This window comes from Macaca thibetana, chromosome 7 (genome assembly GCF_024542745.1).
Source record: "Macaca thibetana thibetana isolate TM-01 chromosome 7, ASM2454274v1, whole genome shotgun sequence".
NCBI classification, from domain to species: domain Eukaryota; kingdom Metazoa; phylum Chordata; class Mammalia; order Primates; family Cercopithecidae; genus Macaca; species Macaca thibetana.
In genome coordinates this window covers 152,008,207-152,029,949 of record NC_065584.1, presented here as the reverse complement: position 1 = coordinate 152,029,949, position 21,743 = coordinate 152,008,207, and the positions used below count along the sequence as shown (strand labels likewise).

At 43.4% G+C, this 21,743-nt stretch overlaps 1 protein-coding gene across 2 annotated transcripts in view; it reads right to left on the bottom strand.

The window, feature by feature from the left end:
- Positions 1-21,743, bottom strand: part of IQCH (IQ motif containing H) — a 257,001-nt gene that overhangs the window by 65,655 nt on the left and 169,603 nt on the right. Inside the window, exons 16-18 of one of the 2 annotated variants that reach the window (XM_050795929.1) lie at positions 14,506-14,626; positions 9,602-9,888; positions 6,391-6,459 (exon numbers count right to left, since the gene is read on the bottom strand). In XM_050795929.1, coding sequence (XP_050651886.1) covers positions 6,391-6,459; positions 9,602-9,888; positions 14,506-14,626 — 477 coding nt within the window. The remainder of the gene's footprint in view (positions 1-6,390; positions 6,460-9,601; positions 9,889-14,505; positions 14,627-21,743) is intronic. The other variant, XM_050795930.1, reaches the window with a different exon arrangement.

Sequence of the window (21,743 nt, the reverse complement as noted above, 5' to 3'; positions counted from 1 at the left end):
CAAGCAGGGGGTACTTGACTGGAGGCTGCATGCACCGGTAATTAGGTCAGAACAAAGAGGATAGGGATTTTCACAGTGCTTTTCTATACAAGGTCTGTAATCTATAGATAACATAACCGATTAGGTGAGGGGTCCATCTTTAACTACCAGGCCCAGGGTGTGGCGCCGGGCTATCTGCTTGTGGATTTCATTTCTGCCTTTTAGTTTTGACTTTTTCTTTCTTTGGAGGCAGAAATTGGGCATAAGACAATATGAGGGGGTGGTCTCCTCCCTTACTACTAGATACTATTTATCATTGGCCCTGGTTCCAGGACCCATCAGGATTTGGAAATAGCTTTTGCTGCTATTTGTCTACTGCTTGGATCCCTTTACATAATATCATCCTTATGTGAGAAGGCCGGATCTCCAACATGGTTGCCTTGTAGCTCTGTGTATTCTGAAGTGCTATGTAATCTGTAAGCCATCTCTGAAGGCCTGGAATTTCCCCATTTCTAGGGTACCAAAACCCTGGACCTAAATCCACCGGCAGGAGTAGTCTTAGACCATGCTCCACCATCTCCATTTCCCAGGAACCGGCCCCTTCTCCCTTGATTACAAAATGACCTCGTGTTCTACTTGATGCTTCCAGTATTTAAGTCCTACATTTCCAAAACTGTTCTTCTATTCTGCTAGAACCTCATTCTCATCTCCTTAAGTCTATCTAGAAAGGATTCTCTGCTTTCTTATCTGGAATTGATTCACAATCGTGGGACTGTCCTTGAGGCATTGCTGTCATTTTACCTATTTTGCCTTGGCCCCCAGTCCCCTTAGCCCCTCCCGTGTCAGTATGGTAAATTATGGGGCCCAGCTGGGGCCAGTGGGCATGAATTTGAAATGGATGCAGTCACCTCAGTTTTCTGCTTCCCGTGTCTACTGTAAGAGCTGTGTGTATGTAAGATCATGTATGTGAAAGTGCTTTGCAAACAATAACATTCTATACAAATTTTTATTATTGTTTTTCATGCATTTTTTTCTGATCAGAAATATAATACATTTACTTTTTATTTTTTTGAGACAGGGTCTCGTTCTGTTGCTCAAGCTGGAGTGCAGTTGCATGATCATGGCTCACTGCAGCCTCAATCTCCCAGGCTCAAATGATACTCCTACCTCAGCCTCCTGAGTAGCTGGGACTATAGGTGCACACCATCATGCTGAGCTAATTTAAAATTTTTTTTTGTAGAGACAGGGGTTTTGCTATGTTGCCTATGCTGATCTCAAACTCCTAAACTCAAGTGATCCTCCCATCTCAGCCTCCCAAAGTGCTGGATTTACACACATGAGCCACTGAGCCTGCACTATATGTTTACTTTTGCAGAAAACACAAAGAACAAAATAGCAACCACCCTCTATATTAGTATCCTGTTGCTGCTGCAACAAATTGCTGTCCTTGAGGCACTGGCTTAAAACAATGGCTTAAAACAACACAGATTTATTATTTTACAGTTCTGTGGGTCAGAAGTCTTACTGGGCTAAAAATCAAGATGTGGGCAGGGCTTTGTTCCTCCTGAAGACTTTAGAGGAGAATTTGTTTCCTTGCCTTTTCTGGCTTCTAGAGGCTGTGTGCCTTCATTGGCTCATGGTCCCTTCCTCTGTTTTCAAGGCCAGCAGCACAGCATCTTCAAATCTTTCTCTTTCTATGATCCCCCTGGCTCTCTCTCTCTCTCTCTCTCTCTCTCTCTCTCTCTCTTTTGAGATGGAGTCTCGCTCTGTCACCAGGCTGGAGTGCAGTGTCACGGTCTCAGTTCACTGCAACCTCCACCACCTGGGTTCAAGCGATTCTCCTGCCTCAGCCTCCCGAGTAGCTGGGATTACAGGCACGCACCATTATGCTCGGCTAATATTTGTGTTTTTAGTAGAGATGGGGTTTCACCATGTTGGTCAGGCTGGTCTCGAACTCCTGACCTCGTAATCCACCCGCCTTGGCCTCCCAAAGTGTTAGGATTACAGGTGTGAGCCACCACGCCTGGCCTGCCTCTCTTTTAAAAGGACCCTGGTGATTATATTGGGGCCACCTGGATAATGCAAGATACTCTTCCCAACTCAAGATCCTTACCTTAATCACATATGCAGAGTTCTTTTGCCATGCAACATAATGTTCACAGATTTGGGGAATTAGGGTGTGGATACCATTACTCTGCCACCTTCAATCTTGCTGTCCAGAAATAATGACTTGTAACATCTTAGCATGTATCTTTAGGTTCTTTTAACTCTGCATTTGTGTTTTTTTAATATAAAATTATCATATTGCATATATTGCTTGTGATCTGCTTTTTACCTTTATCTATTCTATAAAGTTTCCTGTTAAATATTCTTTTAAAACATTAGTTTTAATGTCTTCACAGTATGCAGTTTCATTGGTCTATCATAATTTGCTCTAAATACTCTAGTTGGAGATCAGGTGCAGTGGCTCACGCCTGTAATCCCCGCACTTTGGGAGGTCAAGACAAGCAGATCACTTGAGGCCAGGAGTTCGAGACCAGCCTGGCCAACATGGCTAAACCCTGTCTCTACTAAAAGTACAAAAATTAGCCAGGTGTGGTGTGTGCCTGTAATCCCAGCTACTCAGGAGGCTGAGGCACGAGAATCACTTGAGCCTGGGAGGCAAAGGTTGCAGAGGGGCAAGATCATCCAGCCTGGGCAACAGAGTGAGATTCTGCTTCAAAAAAAAAAAAAAAAAATTCTATTGTTGGAATTTAGGCTATTTGAAATATTTTGCTATTCTTAATAATGATGTGATTAATATATGTGTATTTAAATCTTTATGATTATTTCCTGGCGATAATTTTTAAAAAGTAGATGATTATTATTAACATCTGAATTTGCTGATACAGAAAATAAGTGCTTTAAAATGTTATTGAAATAGGTCAGGCGCGGTGGCTCACGCCTGTAATCCCAGCACTTTGGGAGGCTGAGGCAGACGGATCACGAGGTCAGGAGATCAAGACTGTCCTGGCTAACATGGTGAAACCCCATCTCTACTAAAAATGCAAAAAAATTAGCTGGGCGTGGTGGCGGGCGCCTGTAGTCCCAACTACTCGGGAGGCTGAGGCAGGAGCATGGCGTGAACCCGGGAGGCGGAGCTTGTAGTGAGCCAAGATCATGCCACTGCACTCCAGCCTGGGCGACAGAGTGAGACTCCGTCTCAAAAAAAAAAAAAAAAAAAAAAAAAAAAAAATTAAATTAAAAAAATAAAATAAAATGTTATTGAAATAATGTTTTGAACTGTAGGTTACCTCAGATGCAAAATAAGCTAACCTCCTCATTTTATAGCTGAGAAAACTGAAAATGAGGTAAAGTGATAAGTTCAAGGTGATATAGCAATTTAGAAGAGCTGGAGGCCAGGCACAGTGGCTCACACCTGTAATACAAGCCAAGGCAGGAGGATGGCTCAAGGCCAGGAGTTCAAAACCAGCCTGGGCAATATAGCGAGACCCTGTCTCTACAAAAAAAGGAAAATAAAAAAGGAAAAGAGCTGGATTTGACTATATGAAACTTTAGTATGATGAAGAGCATTAGAAATAAAACACAAACGACAGGATTGGGATCCAAGTACATGGGGCATGGAGGGTTAGGGCACGGATAGAGTAGGTAAAGAAGATGGCAGGAGTGGTTGGGAGATTAGTTACATTAAACAAATAAGTAAACTGGTTGAGCAAATAAGTATATTGAGGGATAAAGACTCAAGTTTCTCATTATTGGAGAAGTTATTTATTTTTTGGTGTTCCAATAAAACTTTATTTACATAAAATGAATGCTGGGTCAGATTTAGCCTATAGGCCATAGTTTACCAACCCCTGCTCTAAACTATCTTGATCCTCCTGTTTCTGGGATTTTCTTCTTCTTCTTTTTTTTTTGGATACTGGGTCTCTGTCACCCAGGTTGGAGTGCAGTGGTGCAATCACAGCTCACTGCAGCATTGACCCCCCAGGCCCAAGCAATCCTCCCACCTCAGCCTCTCAAATAGCTGGGATCACAGATGCGTGTCATTATGACTGGCTAATTTTGTTTATTTTTAAAATTGTTTGGTAGAGACTGGGCCTTACTATGTTGCCCAGGCTGGTACTGAACTCCTGAGCTCAAGCAATTCTCCTGCCTCAGCCTCCCAAAGTGCTGAGATTACAGGCATGAGCCACCACATCAGGCCTGGGATTTTATTTTGTAAATATACACAGTTACTATGTTCCAAGTTCCATTTAGCTTTTATTTTTATTTTTATTTTTTTAATTTGTAAGTTTAAATAATGGGTATGAGGGTTTTTTTGGCATTTTTTAATTGATATGTAATAATTATATATATTTTGGCCATACATGTGTTATTTTGATACATGTATACAATGTAGATACATTGTAATTGTACCCCAAGTCAGAATAAGCAGGATATCCATCAAGATATTTACTTTTACGTGTGGAAAAGAATTATAGAAAGAACCTTGAGGTGCTGGATTGAAATTGGAGATGCTGGCAGGAACTCATGGTTTTATAATATAAACACTGATATAGAAATAGTTATAGATGCATATATGTATGTATAGGTACACATGTGTGTTTATATGTGTATATGTGTGTATAATTGTGTGTATGTATTGTACATACGTAATACATGTACTCGCTAGCTCTGTCCACTGAGAGGTGTCAGAAGGAGTGACACTCCAGTAGCAATGGCAGCACTAAGAGCCCAGATCTTACAGGGCTTCTAGAGTCGATCCTAGGTCCAGGGCAAGGAAAACAGAAAATGAACCTGGAACATCTTATTGTGTCAGAAAAGAAGACATGCTCAAAGAATGATGAGGACATGTCAAAAGGACACAAGACACACCCTGAAGGGTCTCCCACTGGCCAAATCTGGAACAACTGAGCATCAAAACAATGAAAGTATCAAAATACAACCCATTAAATAAAATAGAAACCCATGAGTTCATACTGACATATATACATACAGACCTACAGGCAAAAATGAGAGGTGGAGAAGGAATATTGTCTCTTGCAGTAGATTGCCAGAAATTTCCTTCCTTCCTTCCTTCCTCCTTCCTTCCTTCCTTCCTTCCTTCCTTCCTTCCTTCCTTCCTTCCTTCCTTCCTTCCTTCTTTCTTTGAGACGAAGTCTTGCTGTATCATCCAGGCTGGAGTTCAGTGGCACAATCTTAGCTCACTGCAACCTCCGCCTCCCAGGTTCAAGAGATTATCCTGCCTTAGCCTTCTAAGTAGCTGGGATTACAGGCGCGTGCCACCACGCCCGACTAATTTTTGTATTTTTAGTAGAGACAGGGTTTCACCATGTTGGTCAGGCTGGTCTCAAACTCCTGACCTTGTGATCTACCCACCTCAGCCTCCCAAAGTGCTAGGATTATAGGCGTGAGCCACTGCACCCAGCAATTGCCAGAAATTTCTACACAAAACTGTACCAGAAAATTTTCCACAGAAATACAAAATTACCATTATCATAGTGGTAGTGGAAAAAGTTGCCAATGGATGCTAAGCTTTCTAGGTGGAATTTGATAAGCAATACACTATTGTGGTACTCTTGGAACATTTCTACAAAATATTACTAATCAATTACAAGGGAGGAAATAGTAATTTTTTTTTTTTTTTTTTTGGAGACAGAGTCTTGCTCTGTCACCCAGGTTGGACTGCAGTGGTGTGATCTTGGCTCACTGCAACCTCCACCTCCGGGGTTCAAGCAATTCTCCTGCCCTCAGCCTCCCGGGCAGCTGGGACTACAGGCACGTGCCACCATGCCCAGCTAATTTTTGTATTTTTAGTAGAGATGGGGTTTCACCATATTGGCCAGGCTGGTCTCGAACTCCTGACCTCATGATCCACCCACCTCGGCCACCCAAAGTGCTGGGATTACAGGCGTGAGTCACTGAGCCTGGCCAGAAATAGTAATTTTTATGGTGGAGAAACATGGCCAAAAATAAAAAGAGAGACAGGTAAGCCACAAATGACAATCTGAGAGAAGGTATTTACAAGATGCATAATAGTCAAAGAATGAGTTTCCAATATACAAAGAGCTCCAATAAATCAACATTTGTATTATAGTCCAATTTAAATGGGGCAAAAGACATGATTAGGCCATTAAGAAAAATACATAAATGGGCAAACAAACATATGAAGACGTGTGGATCTTCACTAATAATCAAATAAATTCTGAATAAAACAAAATTTTTTTAACCTGTTAGACTGACAAAAAATGAGGGTTGATAATATGCCTGCCAGTTGCTTCAATGGCATCACAAGGCATGTCAATTAGAAAAAAAATTAACGTGTTTTCTGAAGTGATACCACTTGCAAAATGGCTAGAAAATATGCCAGTGATTTGTAAATAATTTATTATATACAGAGAACAAACATACTTCTCTTGCTAATGTAGAAACACCCTTCGGTGTGGCCACTGAGAACTTCTTCCAATATTCTGTTGATAACTGTAACACAAATGGTTATATACTGAAGTATTTATGGGAAGGGACAAGGAGAATTCATAGTATGATACAATCAGATAATCTAGTATCTATCTATCCCATTCATCCAATGAATGTCTGAGCTCCTTCTTCAAAAGCCTTAACAACACCATCCGGCATTTGCTAGAACACCTCCATTGTTCATTCATTCATACAACAAATATTTACTGAATACCTACTTTGTGCCAGGACAGAAGTAAGTGCTGAGAATACAGTGGGGGAGCAAAAAGAAACACAGCACGTCGCTTAAAAGAGCTTACAATTGACAGGAGGAGAAAAAATATTAATCAGATAGTCATGTAAATAAGTTTAAAGTTGTAACTGAGATAAGTGGTACGAGGAATGCTCACACACAACTACACAATGATATGAAAACCTAAAAAAGGGGAATTTGACTTTGTCAGGAAGGTCAGGAAGGGCTCCAATGAATGTGGCTTGAGCTGAAATGTGATGGCTGGAAAAGTGGCTAACTAGGTCAAAAGAAAAGGCAAGAGCATTTAAGGTGGAGGAGTAGCATGCGTAAAGGCCCTGTGGTAGAGGGAATATCATGAGTAAGAGGGAATGAGACAGGGTGTGTGGGTGGACCAGACCAAAACAGAGGGCAAGTTAGGGTGAGACAAGACTGGCCAGGTACATGGAACCGGCCAGGTACATGGAACCAGCCAAGTGAAGGGTGGGACCTGTCAGCCAGAAGCCCAGAAGGGTGGTGAGCCCAAGGAAGGACCAGCATCGTGCTTGGAGAAGATCCTTTTGACTGCTGTGTGCAAGTTTCCTTATACCAAATTCAAATAAATAAAAGCCACAAGTCAACTGTCCCCATAGTTCCATCCTTCCTATTGTCCCAGGGACCACAGTTTTAGCTTTCTCTTTCTCACTCTCCTTCTTTCTTTTTCTTTTCTTTTTTTCTTTTTTTTTTCTTTTTTTTTTTTTTTTGTTGTTGTTTTTTGAGATGAAATCTCGCTCTGTCACCCAGGCTAGAGTGCAGTGGCATGACCTCAAGCAATCCACCCACCTGGGTCTCCCAAAGTGCTGGTATTATAGGCATGAGCTGCCGTGCTCAGCCTTTTTTTCTTTTTCTTTTTTTTGAGACAGGTTCTTACTCTGTCACCCAGACTGGAGTGCAGTGATGCAATCCTGGCTCACTGCAGTGGAGGTGGGAGGTTGAGACTACGGTGACTTGGGATCACGTGATCCTCCCACTCAGCCTCCTGAATAGCTGGAACTACAGGTACCTGCCACTACACCTGGCTAATTTTTTGTATTTTTTCTAGACATGGGGTCCCATTATGTTGCTCAGGCTGGTCCTGAACTCCTGGGGTCAAGTGATCCGCCTGCCTTGGCCTCCCAAAGTGCTGGGATTACAGGCATGAGCCACTACACCCAGCCAATCTTTCTTTCTTACGACAAATATTTGGGGAGGGCAGCCTCCCCTGGCTCTCCTCCCCCTGCATCCCTGCCATCCAGATTTCCCCAGGGAGCGTTGTTTCTGTCCTGCCTCCACCACAGGGAGAGTTCTGAATGACCTTCAGTTTGTCCTTTTCCCTGTCAATGTACAGGCCTGAGAACAGAATGTAAAACCAATGGAGGGCCCAGGAAGGCAAATGGAAAATGATCATTGAACAAGCTGAAATCTGCCAAAAAACATAAACTCTCACTTTGAAACCATCATCTGACTGAAATGGAGAACTGTAAAACCGAGAATAATGATCCTAAAACAACTAAAGTATATGTACAATGCGGATGACCAGAGGATATCGAGAGAGGGAGGCCAGGAGGTCATTTCACCCTTTAGACAGAGGTCTGGACACGCAGCACTAAGAGAGGAGCCACTGGTCATTTTAAAACACGAGTCCTGTGAAATAGTAGTGAACTTGAACATTATACTTTTAGGCGGGAAAAGCAAAGTGAAAAAGGTTAAAGATGATTTTTCCTGAATATTATATCTCAGCACCATACCTATGCACATGAAGAATCTCACAAATGGAATATTAAATAAAAGCATAAAGTAAAATAATAATAGATAGAATGTTATGATCTACAAAATGCTTAAAAACATGCAAAATAAAACTCTACATTATTTTCGCATGTATCCATGTGTGGTGAAAGCACAGCGATATGAAAGGGAATCAAAACCCCAGGTATAAGACAGGAGCTTCCTCCTGGCCTCTAGGAGGAGAGCCATGTGTTTGGCAAGGAGCGCACAGGGCTGCAGGTGGCATTGACACCACTTTTGTTTCTTAAGCTGAGCAGGGGCACATGATATTGATTATATTATTATTTATATTTCTGAAGTATCTCTCAATATGTTTTTTAAAGAAAAAAAGAGAAAAATGAGACAATCTAAGTTGTGGGTGAACTACTGATAAGAAAAGGAACAGAAATGTGAACTCTTAACTCCTTTCTAGTGGTTGATTTTCTATTTAAAACAGGCTCTAGACAGGTTCCACTCCCTGGATGGCATGAAATAGTTTCCTGATACATAGGCATCACACTAATGGACAGAATTGAGGGCCTAATCAACAGAGCTGTGAACTGTGAGGGATGCTTCAGTCACTCTTTTTTTTTTTTTTTTTTTTGAGATGGAGTTTCACTCTGTCACCCAGGCTGGAATGTCACTCTGTCACCCAGGCGTGATCTCGGCTCATTGCAACCTCTGCCTCCCGGGTGCAAGTGATTCTCCTGCCTCAGCCTCCCAAGTAGCTGGAATTACAGGTGCGTACCACCAGGCCCAGCTAATTTTTGTATCTTTAGTAGAGACAGGGTTTCTCACTGTTGCCTATGCTGCTCTCAAACTTCTGAGCTCAAGGGATCTGCCCACCTTGGCCTCCCAAAGTGCTGGGATTACAGGTGTTAAGCCACTGCGCCTGGCCTCAGTCACTCTTTAACTCCAACTGTACCTGAATGAGACAACCCTGGCCCTGTATTTCCGGACATAAAGCCTGGTCTCACTTGGATTTGCCTGGACCATGCAGGTGTTGAATTTAGAGCGAGCTCATCAGAGAATCAGTGCATTTGAGAAGAGCCTTCGTATTCCTTGTTGCACTGGTGTGTAGGGTGCAGAGTCATTACAGATTTCCACATTTCGAGTGGCATCCATTCAACTTACCTGCTGTTCCAAGGTGCTTGGATCAATAAAAGTCACCAGATCTATGGAAAAGTAACCAACCACATCTCTCATTCTGCAGGCTTTTCCAATTTGGAGGCACAAATAAGTAAGAACTTGGGGATCCACTGAGGTCTGAGGCACGGTGGTACCAGAGGAGATGAAGGGGCTGTCGGCATGAAGCTGGTCCCCTGTTGACAGCACGCTGATTTTCCCGTTGGGCTCTATCAGCATGTCCACTGTCAGGTTGGTGATGCTGTCTGCAGGTGGGAATGCTTCGATCACACCCCCTGGTGGGAAAAACGTGGAGCAGGTGAAAGGACACATTCATTTTGTTTGACTTGGGCTCAGATTCTGCATCTGCCATGTCTTGAGAGACTTTGGGCAAGTAGCTTACATTCTCTGAACTTATTTTTCTTTATCTGTAATATGGGCATAATAAAGCCTACCTCTTTAGATTGTTGTGAATCTTAGAGATACTGTATCTATCTATAGTATTTAGCCCAATGCTTGGTATATTGTAGGGCTCAGTGAATGGTAGTTTTGATTCTGATTATAATTTGAAGACAGCGTGAGGATCACTGGGTCTATGCCCACTCATAAACAGTGAACCCAAGGATTATGATCAAATCCCTCATGGGGAATTAACTGCCCATCGTCCGCAGTTGGCATCTTGATGACCAGTGTGCTCTTTTGCGTAAATTTCACTGCTTTTTGAAGGTTTGACGGGTTTGGGCTTTTTGCGGGCAGAGAGAGCATTGACCATCATGTCAGCCAAAGGACTTCTATATAAAGTCAGTTATAAAACGTTTTTAAAAATATAGAACCAAGAGATATTGCCGTGTTTGAAGAACGCATGTGCTCTCTCTGCTGATAATGAGAGCTTTATAATTTATTACATTTTACCTTTTTCTTTGAATGCCAAAAATCACAGAGGCAAGTCTGATGTTCAAGCACCGCAACAACATTTTTCTGGCTAATTTGTGGCCTATCTCAGTGGTGTCCACAAAAATTACATAGCCCCAATCTTCTGTTTTTAGGCCCAACTTACAAATGTTACTGTATATGTCCTCTTTGTAGAGAAAAAATTTAAGATATTACTTGTAAACAGTTAGATAATTTAAAAGTAAAAACAACAAAGTGTTCCATAGATAGGGTGCCGTCTAGAACCTGACAGCACTAAGAGAAACTTGGCCTGTATTTTACAAATTTGCTGGGGGCTGGGAGAAGTGTGACCTCTGCCTATAGGTGTAAGCGAACAGCATACAAATAAAAAAATGAGCAGTTTTCTTTTTTTTTTTTTTTTTTTTGTTTGTTTGTTTTTTTGAGACGGAGTCTCACGCTGTCGCCCAGGCTGGAGTGCAGTGGCGCGATCTCGGCTCACTGCAAGCTCCGCCTCCCGGGTTCCCGCCATTCTCCTGCCTCAGCCTCCTGAGTAGCTGGGACTACAGGCGCCCGCCACCGCGCCCGGCTAATTTTTTGTATTTTTAGTAGAGACGGGGTTTCACTGTGGTCTCGATCTCCTGACCTTGTGATCCGCCCGCCTCGGCCTCCCAAAGTGCTGGGATTACAGGCTTGAGCCACCGCGCCCGGCCTAAAAAATGAGCAGTTTTCAAATGCAGTCATCTGTTACTTCATCCAAAAAGCACTTTCCTTAAGTGTCTATAAATCTGGTCAGAGGTAGTCCTAACAAACACCAAGTTTCAAAAGGAAAATCGAGTTTGGAGGGTACATATTCAAACCCTAATTTTTCTATTTGGTTTGAGACATTCTTTTCTTCAAACGAGGCCTAGTTGTGTGTGCTATACCTAAACATCAGTTGCTGGGGATTTAGCAAGGTAAATGCAGCAAAACAACAATGACAAAAATGTACAAAAGTAAAAAACCTAGTGAGTCTCTGTGCTTTGGTTAACTTCGTGGCTTTAGCTGTCACCTATGTTTTGAAAGATAGTACTTCCGTGGAAACACACTATCATTCATAAGTTACAAGATTACTTGGGTATTTTATTTCAAAGTAGCTTATTTGTACTATCTTCTCAGCATCATGACCATAATCTTTTCACTGTTATTTTCTTCCACTCAGAGCAATTAATTCCTCTTCTGAAAAAGGTATTGCCACAAAGTGAGACCCTGTCTCTACAAAAAAAAATTGTAAATTGTAAACAATAAATTAGCTGGGCATGGTGGTGTGCGCCTGTAGTCCCAGCTACTCAGAAGGCTGAGATGGGAGTATTGCCTGAGCCTGGGAGGTCGAGGCTTCACTGAGCTATAATTGTGCCACTGCACTCCAGTCTGGGTGACAGAGTGAGACCCTATCTCAAAAGATAAAAATGAAAATGAAAAAGTATTGCTTTTGACATAATCCTATGACAATTTAGAAATCAAATCCCTAGCACATTTTGTGGCCATAAGCACACTGGAGAAAACATAAATGGAATGAAACAGGCAATGGTGGAAGCTGGAGGGAGGGAGATGGTGACCTTAGAGTCGGGAAACCTGGGGGACACCCTGGCTCAGTTGGGGACCATTGATACACGGCCTGCCGTATGCACTGGGTTGACAGAAAGGCAGAAGCTTTGAAAACACATAACTTTCAAGACCTAGGTTTTTAAATGTGCTAAAATTGAAGGATATAACTTTGTGTTCCATTTACCACTTATTTGTTGTGTGATTTTGCCCAAGTCCCCTCCTATCTCTGAGCTTCAGTCTCTTCATGAAGAAAATTAAGTTAATAAAGCTTGTACTGCTCTCCATAAATAAGCATGGCTGGGAAAGCAGGATAAAGATGAACAGGAGGTGGAGGTGAAGCCTTAGCTTGTGGTTATACAGCTCAGATGAGATAGTTGCTGGGAAAGCCTTTCTCATCTACAAAGCTCATGTGAAAAGAAATAGTTTAGAGGGAGGCTTTTGCAGGCAGATGCTTGAAGATCTGGAAATTTCCTAACACCCTGACCTGGACGGGCCTGAAGATCATCATGGTCTTCCCCCCATAACTTAAAAACAAAAACAAAACAAAACAAAAAAACCCACCTCATCAGGCTGAGTGCAGTGGTTCACGCCTGTAATCCCAGCACTTTGGGAGGCTGAGGCAGGTAGATCACCTGAGGTCAGGAGTTCGAGACCAGCCTGGCCAACATGGTGAAATCCTGTCTCTACTAAAAATACAAAAATTAGCCGGGCATGGTGGCGTGCACCTGTAATCTCAGTTACTCAGGAGGCTGAGGTAGGAGAATCACTTGAACCCAGGAGGCGGAGGTTGCAGTGAGCCAAGATGGTGCCACTGCATCCCAGTCTGGGCAACAAGAGTGAAACTCCATCTCAAAAAAAAAAAAAAAGAAAGAAAAAAGAAAAAACACCTTATTATTGATCGTGTGTGTGTGTGTTTGTGTGTGTGTGTGTGTGTGTGTGTGTGTGTGTGGTAGCCACTTGATTTTCCTCCATTTATGCATGGGGTTGACTTTCCTTACTTTGACTTGTCTATCAGTGGGTACATGTGGAAATTTATAGAATCACAACATTTTAGAGTTGAAAGGGCATTGGAAGTTGTCTAGCACAACTGTCCCCTGCAAAGAATCTCTTTTCTGCAATCTTGTTAGATGGCTGCCATTCAATCCCTTGCTTAAATAATTCATTAACAGGGTGCCCAATACACCCTGCCCAGCCAGTATATTCCAACAACCAACAGATCTGTCCTTTCATACACTCTCATACATTGAGCTATGATATGCCCTGATAAATGTAACCACTGGCTCTGCTCAAGACTCCTGGAGCAGCACAGAGGTCGCTTTTCATGGGCTCTTCTATGTGTTAGCAGAGTGACTTGGGGTTAATCTTTCGTACTTCAGCTTCCCACCTCTATAAAATGAGGGTGATAATGGTGCCCACCTCATAGGATGGTTAGGAAGCTTCAATAAGTTAACGTAGATATACTTAGAAGAGTGCCTGGCCCATGATAAGCACTGTCTAAGCTCACTGTTTTATCATCACTGTGCTATTATCATCACTATTGGGCTATTGCTGCTGCTGTTATCATCTGACATGACATTATCTTATCATTATTGACTATTGCTGAGATTATTATTATCACTTGATAGCAGTGGGAGGATACCTTCTGTGGCCTGTTATACTAACCCTCTCTTCTTGTGCATGTGGGTAAGCACATAATATGTCTTGCACTGTAACCTCCTAGAGAGTGAGGGCCGTCGCATGGGTGTGCCTCTGTGTAGCACCCTCACAGGGACCTCTGAGACGGCAGACAGGCATCATTCTCTCCATTCATTCCCCCATTCATGGACCACCCAATGTTGTTAGGAAATAAGGATGAAGTAGGAGGAGGAGGATGAAAGGAATGGAGGCTCGCTTTGTTCCTGAACTCTAGCAAACCCTTGTTTGGAAATGTTATATTCACAACTGGAAGCGAGACCATTTCTGCTCTCCTAGAAAACAGGGGGAGAAACTAACACTTATTAAAGATGATTTTGTGTAAGGTTCTGTGGTAGAAACTTTCATATCTGTATTTCATTGAATCCACCCAATGACCCTGTAAGGTAAATAAGTGAGGAAACCAGGCCTTGGTGGGTTTAAGAACCTTGCTCAAAGTCATGGACGGGATCCAGACCCAGGTAATCTGATTCCAAAGCCCACCTCTCAGGAGAAGTTTGTGGTGTAAAAACAGGCCCAGAATCTTGAGCTCCCCATGCCATGCTTGGCATGCTAGGTTCCTATTTACTTAAGAGGCTGAGTGTAAGATAAATATTTAGGCAACATTTGAAAAAGAAAACCATAGGAGCACTTTTCTAAACCAACACAGGAGATGCAAAGTATTGAAATTGGCCCCAGTTGACCCAAAACTAGAATCCAAAGTTGTGTAGACTAATCCTCAATAGAAACTTTACAGTCTTATTTACCTTGACTGAGAAATGTTTGGAGGAATTTCCTCCACGTCGGGAACCGTTTCTCATTGACTGGCTGTGCGTGCTGTGCTAAAATGCCCGCCAGCTCCTCGGAGATCTTCACCAAAGCTGGCTCCTGCAGAAACAAATTAAATAGAACCACAAGCAATTTTACTACAGAAATGAAAACTGCTTGTGGAGTGATTAAAAACCAGGCCTCCAACAGGCAAAAAAAATGTGGTTACTGTTTACCCAGAGTCAGAAAGCCATTTTGAAAATGTTCTCTCTTTTTTCAGCCATTTCAGTTTTCATATTTCAAAAGTGATTTGGCCTCCCTAAAAACTCTTCATTGTTCCTGTTGTCTCTGAAAGGCACCCTTCTTTCTGGGCATCAGGAAACCAAGTTTCAGACCCACTGCAGGTGGCAGCCTGACCAGCAGAGTGTCCTTGGGCAATATCTTTTCTCGCTCTGGGCCTCAGTTTCCTTTTATATAAAATGTGGAGTTAATTGTTTTTGTTTTTCTCTTTCTTATTTTTTTTTTTTTTGAGACAGTTTTGCTCTTGTTGCCCAGGCTGGAGTGCAATGGCACAATCTCGGCTCAGCGCAACCTCCGCCTCCCGGGTTCAAGCGATTCTCCCGCCTCAGCCTCCCCAGTAGCTGGAATTACAGGCATGCACCACCACGCCCAGCTAATTTTATATTTTTAGTAGAGACAGGGTTTCTCCATGTTGGTCAGGCTGGTCTCAAACTCCTGACCTCAGGTGATCCGCCCGCCTCAGCCTCCCAAAGTGCTGGGATTACAGGCGTGAGCCATCGCGCCCAGCCTAATTTTGTATTTTTAGTAGACGGGGTTTCACCATGTTGGTCATACTGATCTCGAACTCCTGACCTCAGGTGATCCACCCACCTCAGCCTCCCAAAGTGTTGGGATTATAGGCGTGAGCCACTGCACCCAGCCACCTCCATATATATTTTTAATTTTTCTTTTAAATTTTTTTGAGACAGGGCCTTGCTCTGTCACCCAGGCTAGAGTACAGTAGTGTGATCATAGCTCACTGCAGCCTCAGTCTCCTGGGCTCCAATGATCCTCCTGCCTTAGCCTCCCAATTGGCTGGGACTACGTGTACACACCACCATGCACGGCTAATTAAAAAATATATTTGTAGAGATGGGTCTGTGTTGTCCAGGCTGGTATCAAACTCCTGGTCTCAAGCAGTCCTCCTCCCTCAGCCTCCTAAAGTGCTGGATTACAGCTATGAGCTACAGTGCCCAGTCATCTTCCATCTCTTTAATCTGTGCCATTTTCCCCTTGTTGGTGGATGTCTGCATCCTACAACTTCATCATCAAAGCCTTAAACTATGGCTGAAGCTGTAAAGGTGGGATTTTAGGTAGGGATGGGTTGGAAGAGTTAGGTGGGAAGGAGTATTGGGGCCAGCCTCAGTTTGCCTGAAATCCCCCCTAGGTCACAGTCTCATCTGCCTGGATGTGAGGCTGGCCCCATACCATTTGTAAAACAACCCAAAGACTAAAGAGCCTCCTGTCAAAATGAAATCAGTATGGAATTCTCAATGAATAAGAAGTCTGGCTTTTGATATAAAAAGCCTTGGTTTGCCAGGACAATTTTTTTTAGATGTCCTAAGTTGCGATACTCTTCCTCTTAGACTGTCTAAACTTTTTCAAATAAAAGCCACCTCTTCAGATTTTATTTCTGCCAGAAGTGAGGCAGGGTACTGGACCAAAACTCACATGACAGACACTATTCATACTCAAAATAAGGAGCACTGACAAGAGAAACTCAGATTTACTTTAGGTTGCGGGGGAACTTCTGAATCTGAGTGACGGTGCAGTAATTTGGAGGGATCAGCTTTGGGTGTGGGATTGGAATCTTAGAAATCACACACACTGATTTCCAATTTCCCTACCATTAAAAAGTGATTGTCCTCTATGCACTGCCTGCCCCAACTCCTTGGAACAGCTGGCTGATTCTAGGTCCAGTGCCTACTGACAAACCACAGCAGAAGACTAAACATCTGACACTATGCTCTCAGCAGGTTCAAAAAATCTGAATAACTTCCGAAATATCCAGAAAATCTTGGTGGGAGAGTTTCATTAGTTAGCTTAGTAAGTGCTTGACATACAAAACAGAACCTCCCTGAAAGGCGGAGAGTGCCCTGGCTCACACTCAGCTCAGGACGACTCCCTGCAGAGTGGGAGGAGGTCTGTGAAGAAGGGCTGGGGAAGCGCTCATGCAGAGAGCTCTGCCTTGTGATGCAGAAGCAAGGAAACTGCTGTCAAAGCAATGGGCCTTTTCCCTCCTTCACATCCTATACACGGTGCACATTTTCTCTGATCTTTACTGTGAATTACCTGATCGCCCCAAAGCCCTGCATCTAAATTTTAAACAAGCATGCAAAATGCGCAGCTCCAGCAACCCGGACTCCTTTGTTCCTTCTCTGAACAATCTCCAAAATCCATCTTTCTTTTTACACTTGTTTCAGTTAAAACCATTCCATTTTATCTCTGATTCATGAAGTGCCCCAAAGCTGGGACAATGAAACACAGCGTTAGAATCCCACTCTTCTCTGGAAAATGGAATGGCAAGGAAAGGAAGTCTCACAGCCCAGGCCCTCTGTCAGGAAAGTGGGAATTTCTTTGTTCTGCCTTGATTAAATGGCTTTTTCTGCCCTACTGCTGGGGAACGTGAAATCATCTACCAGTTACACACTATCTGGCCATTGATACCAAGGCAGTCCAAAGAGAAATCGTTCACTCATCTATACAGCAAAAATTACAGAATGTCAGGCCTTTTAAGCAACTGGACTAGACAAAAAGTGTTTGTAAGTATATAATTTTTTTTTTTTTTTTTTTTTTTGATGTTGGGGAGAGAGGGAGAAAAGGCTGTGAAGGAGTAAATCTTGAAAGATGTCCTTCAGCTTGAGGATCAAGTCCAAACTCCTCAACACGACAGATGAGGAAGGTCCTCTGTGATATGGCCTCTGACTCCTAATGCGGCCTCACTTTCCTGCCCAGCCCCCAGCCTCCCCTGAACCTGCCCTCCTCTGCCTCCCTTCTTCCTCTTCCTCCCCTTGCTGACTCCTCCTCATCCTTCCTGAGGTGGTTCCAGTCACATCTCCTCCAGGAAGCCTTATCTCCCACCCTAGTTGGGAGAGAAAGCTTTCTCCCTGCTCTCCAGCTCTCTCTGGGCTGCTTAATGGCATGGGCACCGGCTTTGAGGTCAGTCTCCCAGTCCCTAGCACAGGGAACACTAAATGTCTGTGGAATGAGTCACAGTGCTAGTAAACATAGGATGTAGTCCTTAAAGCTGAAGTTACAGAATAAGATAAAACGTGAAGCCTCTCAATGGGCTCCTCCTTGCTGCTCAGGAAGCAGCTGGAGGGAAGGCTGCTTAAGAACCACAGACTCTTCCTGGGCAGACTTTATGGGATTCCCTGCCTCTGAAGGGCATCGGGAAGATAAATGAGGTCGCATTTATGAAGTGTCACCTCAGATGCAACATACTATGTGAGGGCCAATAAGTAACTCATCAGCCTGCTGCTTGCGTGTGGCATCTGGACACTGTGCCAGGCTTCTGCCAACACCTCTGCTCACAAAGCCAGCCATTCTGCTTTGACGCTTGGAGTTTTCACTGTGCACAAAGCCACAGTAAGGGGCTAAATTTCCTAGAGGAAAGTCAGCTGCTGGAATCTGGAGGAGTAATCGTGTCCCACCATGAGAGGTCCACAGCTGAAGGCACTGGCGGGGTGACATTCAATAGGGATGCTGGGGCACACAGAGGCAGCGTGGGGCCATGATTCATTCTCTAAGAAAAAGGCATGGAGAGGAATAATGCGAGGTAAGAGGAGAGGGGTATTAACTGTTTAATTTATTTCTTTATTTTGAAAGTGTCTGACGGGAAAAACAAGGATTATACTAAGAATGGCCTCAGCACCAACGGAAATTGTCTTCCCATCTCTACAAAACAAACCAAAAAAATACAGCAGGACCTGCAGCTCATATATTCAAGTAAGGTCAGAAAAATGACATTCTTGGTGAAAGCTTCATTTTATTTTATCCCCCCCCCGCAACAAAACAACCTTTTACAGTCTGGTTTCTGCTGGTACTCAGAAGCTGCTTGTGAACTGGTGGGTTAGGCAAGAGTTCAAATCCAGGAGCAAAGGACTCCATCGCAGCAGTGGTTTAACAAGCTAAGAACACCCTTTTCCCAAGAAGCAACAAGGTCCCAACGGCCACAAAGGGTCTATCAATGTCAGATGCAAGCTCTCAGTTTTTGGGGGGCTTTCTGCTCTCGAGTTTTTATCATTTTGCATAGTTCAAACATAATGCCACAACTTTAAGGGCAGATGCTGGTAAGGGAAGATCTGTAGCTCTTCAAGTTTATTCTGTTCAAAACAAACTTATGTATATATATACACACACACACACACACACACACACACCCCTTCCATAACAGACAAACACTCCAATTCATGTGAATCATTAGAATAGTATTTGTAAAATACTTTCTCTTGTCACAGGTTCACATTCATGATCTCATTCGGTCCTCTCAGCAACACTCTGTGGTAGCCACTACCATGCTATTTCTCTTGCTTTAAAATGGGAAGCTGAGGGACTTTAAGAGGCTTGTGTAAGATCATCACTCAGTGAGTTGTAATGTTCAACAAATTATTAAAGACAGAAAATAAGAGTGTTAGGGGAACCATTTCTAGCTTGCCTTCCTCCTCCCTTTTCTACCTTCCCAAAGTGTATATATATTGAGTATCTGTTATAAGCCAGCAACAGGGGCACATCTTTATCTTAAAAACTTGTGAAATGAGGCCGGGCACGGTGGCTCATGCCTGTAATCCCAGCACTTTGGGAGGCTGAGGTGGGCGGATCACTTGAGGTCAGGAGTGCACGCCCAGTTTGACTAGCATGGTGAAACTCTGTCTCTACTAAAAATACAAAAATTAGCTGGGCATGGTGGTGGGCACCTGTAATCCCAGCTATTTGGGAGGCTGAGGCAGGAGAATTGCTTGAATCCAGGAGGCAGAGGTTGCAGTAAATTGAGATCGCGTCATTGCACTCCAGCCTGGGCAACAAGGGCAAAACTCTGCCTCTAAAACAAACAAACAAACAAAAAACCTTTTGAAATGAGTAGTTAGGAAGTTTTTTTGCTTTGCATTGAGTAATTGAGTAATACCAAGGTGATGGACGATGGATGACCACATGTGTTTCAGAGAGTCTATTATCCATTTTGAACAGATCATTTAGAGCTAATGACTTGGAAAGTGTGGAAAGAAAAATATATACCTTGTAGGTAATAAACAAGTGCTAGAAAAAAAATACACTTTTGAAAAAAGTCAGAATTCCAGATTTTCATTCCATCATGATTGCACTGGCTCTGGGAATGCAATTAGCTGCTAGTTTTGTGGGGCTGATAGCTCTAGGGTAATTCCCATCAGAAGAAACTTCAGCCCCATCTTTGCCACTGTACAGGCTTGCCTCCACTTTTTCCAGTGCCCACATTTACCTCTCAGAGTGCATCAACAATTGTCAGGACCTTGGAAGGTTCCAAGACATCTGCAGAAGGCATGGGGCTCCACCAGCCTGGCCGATGCACCCCAGAGATCCTTGTCTACCAAGTATGTACCTTGCCTCTTGCTCTCTCTTTTTCTATCAAGAAAGTGTAAATTTGAAGGAAGAGATGTCTGAATGAATGAGATTCAGGATATCTTAGGGGAAGCAGGTAAACTATCCACTGCACTCAATGACTAAAGCTTAATACTGCACTCAATGACTAAAGCTTAATACTGCACTCAATGACTAAAGCTACTTTAAACTCTAGCGTTAGCTTCCCCAACCAAGTAAATTCCAAGAGTGCCTCTGTGTGTGTGTATTACACACACATACACACATACAGACACACATTGGTGTAAATGGGTCATGTGCCAATCTGCAGTGGTGAATTAATAACTTTTTGGTTAATCACCTCAAATCTCCCATATCAGACACTGATGGCGTTCAAAAGAAAATCAAGGGACCTGCCTACATGGTTCTGCTTTCTAGATGCTTCTGACATCCCTAGATGGAGGATTAGAGAGTGAAAAGGGCAAGACAATGACCTGAAAAAGTAAGCAAGACTGTCAGTGTTGAAAGGAGCCATGTGGACTATCTAGGACAAATGCCTCATGTCACAGAAGAGGGAACGAGGGCTTCTCCAGTCACACTAGGAGGCCGCAGGTGCTCTCTGGCTGCCTCTGACTCCTGGGTGAGTGCTCTCCACTGGCCCTGCTGCCTCTTCAGAGTGTCAAGTGTGAAGCACCATGAAAGGTGCTCAGGATTTGAATCAGCTAGTGGTACACAGATTGAGAAGGGAGGGGTTCCACATTTGAGGGTGAATTTAGAAGGGCTGCCTCCCTGTGCACAGGATACATTTTAGTCACTTTTTAGGCTTTATTAAAAGCCTAAAAGCTTTTAATGATTAAAAGCTCACCATGTGGTAGGCATGTGCAGGGTGGTTTACATTTATTATCTCAGCCACTCTCTGAGGTAGATATTGTCATCCCCTCTTCATGTCACACTGCCATAAAGTGGCAAAACTGGGGTTCAAACCCAATTGCTACCAGTGTGCCATGGTGCAGTGGAATCTGTGCTGGTAACTGCCATCAAGGCACAAGTACTCAGTCTGGGCTGGATTCCATCATCCACAGGTGATGCTAAGTCAGTGCTGTCAAATGTATGAAAATATGGTAGCATGGGCCTTTGTCACTGGCTGCCCAGCATCTATGTCCCCTCTTTCAGGGTAATATTACAAACTTCTTTCAGGACCAATCCTTTCCCCATGCCTAACTATGTGAGTTGATTGAGAGTGCTGCCCTCCAACTCAGCCGCAAGGATTGGGCCTGATGAGCAAAGCCACGTCCTGGCTACAGTGATTGGTTCAGGATGTGCACATGACCCAATTAGACCAATCAAATATTAGGAAGCACTTCCTGGGGCCTTCTGAGAAAGCAGCTTTATGCTCTTCTGAGAATGCTAGGAGATGTTCTCTCTTCCTATCGCCTTGAGCAGGGACAAACTGCAGGAGCTACTGGCAGCCATCTTGTAACCCTAAGGATGGCCAGTCTTAGAATGGTGTGCAGTGTAGAGGAAAGTGGAAAGTAACTGGGTCCTTGGTGACATCATTGAGCCTTGTCTGAAGCCAGACCAATGTTTGGATTTTTAGTTACCTGAGATAATAAATTCTCTTTAC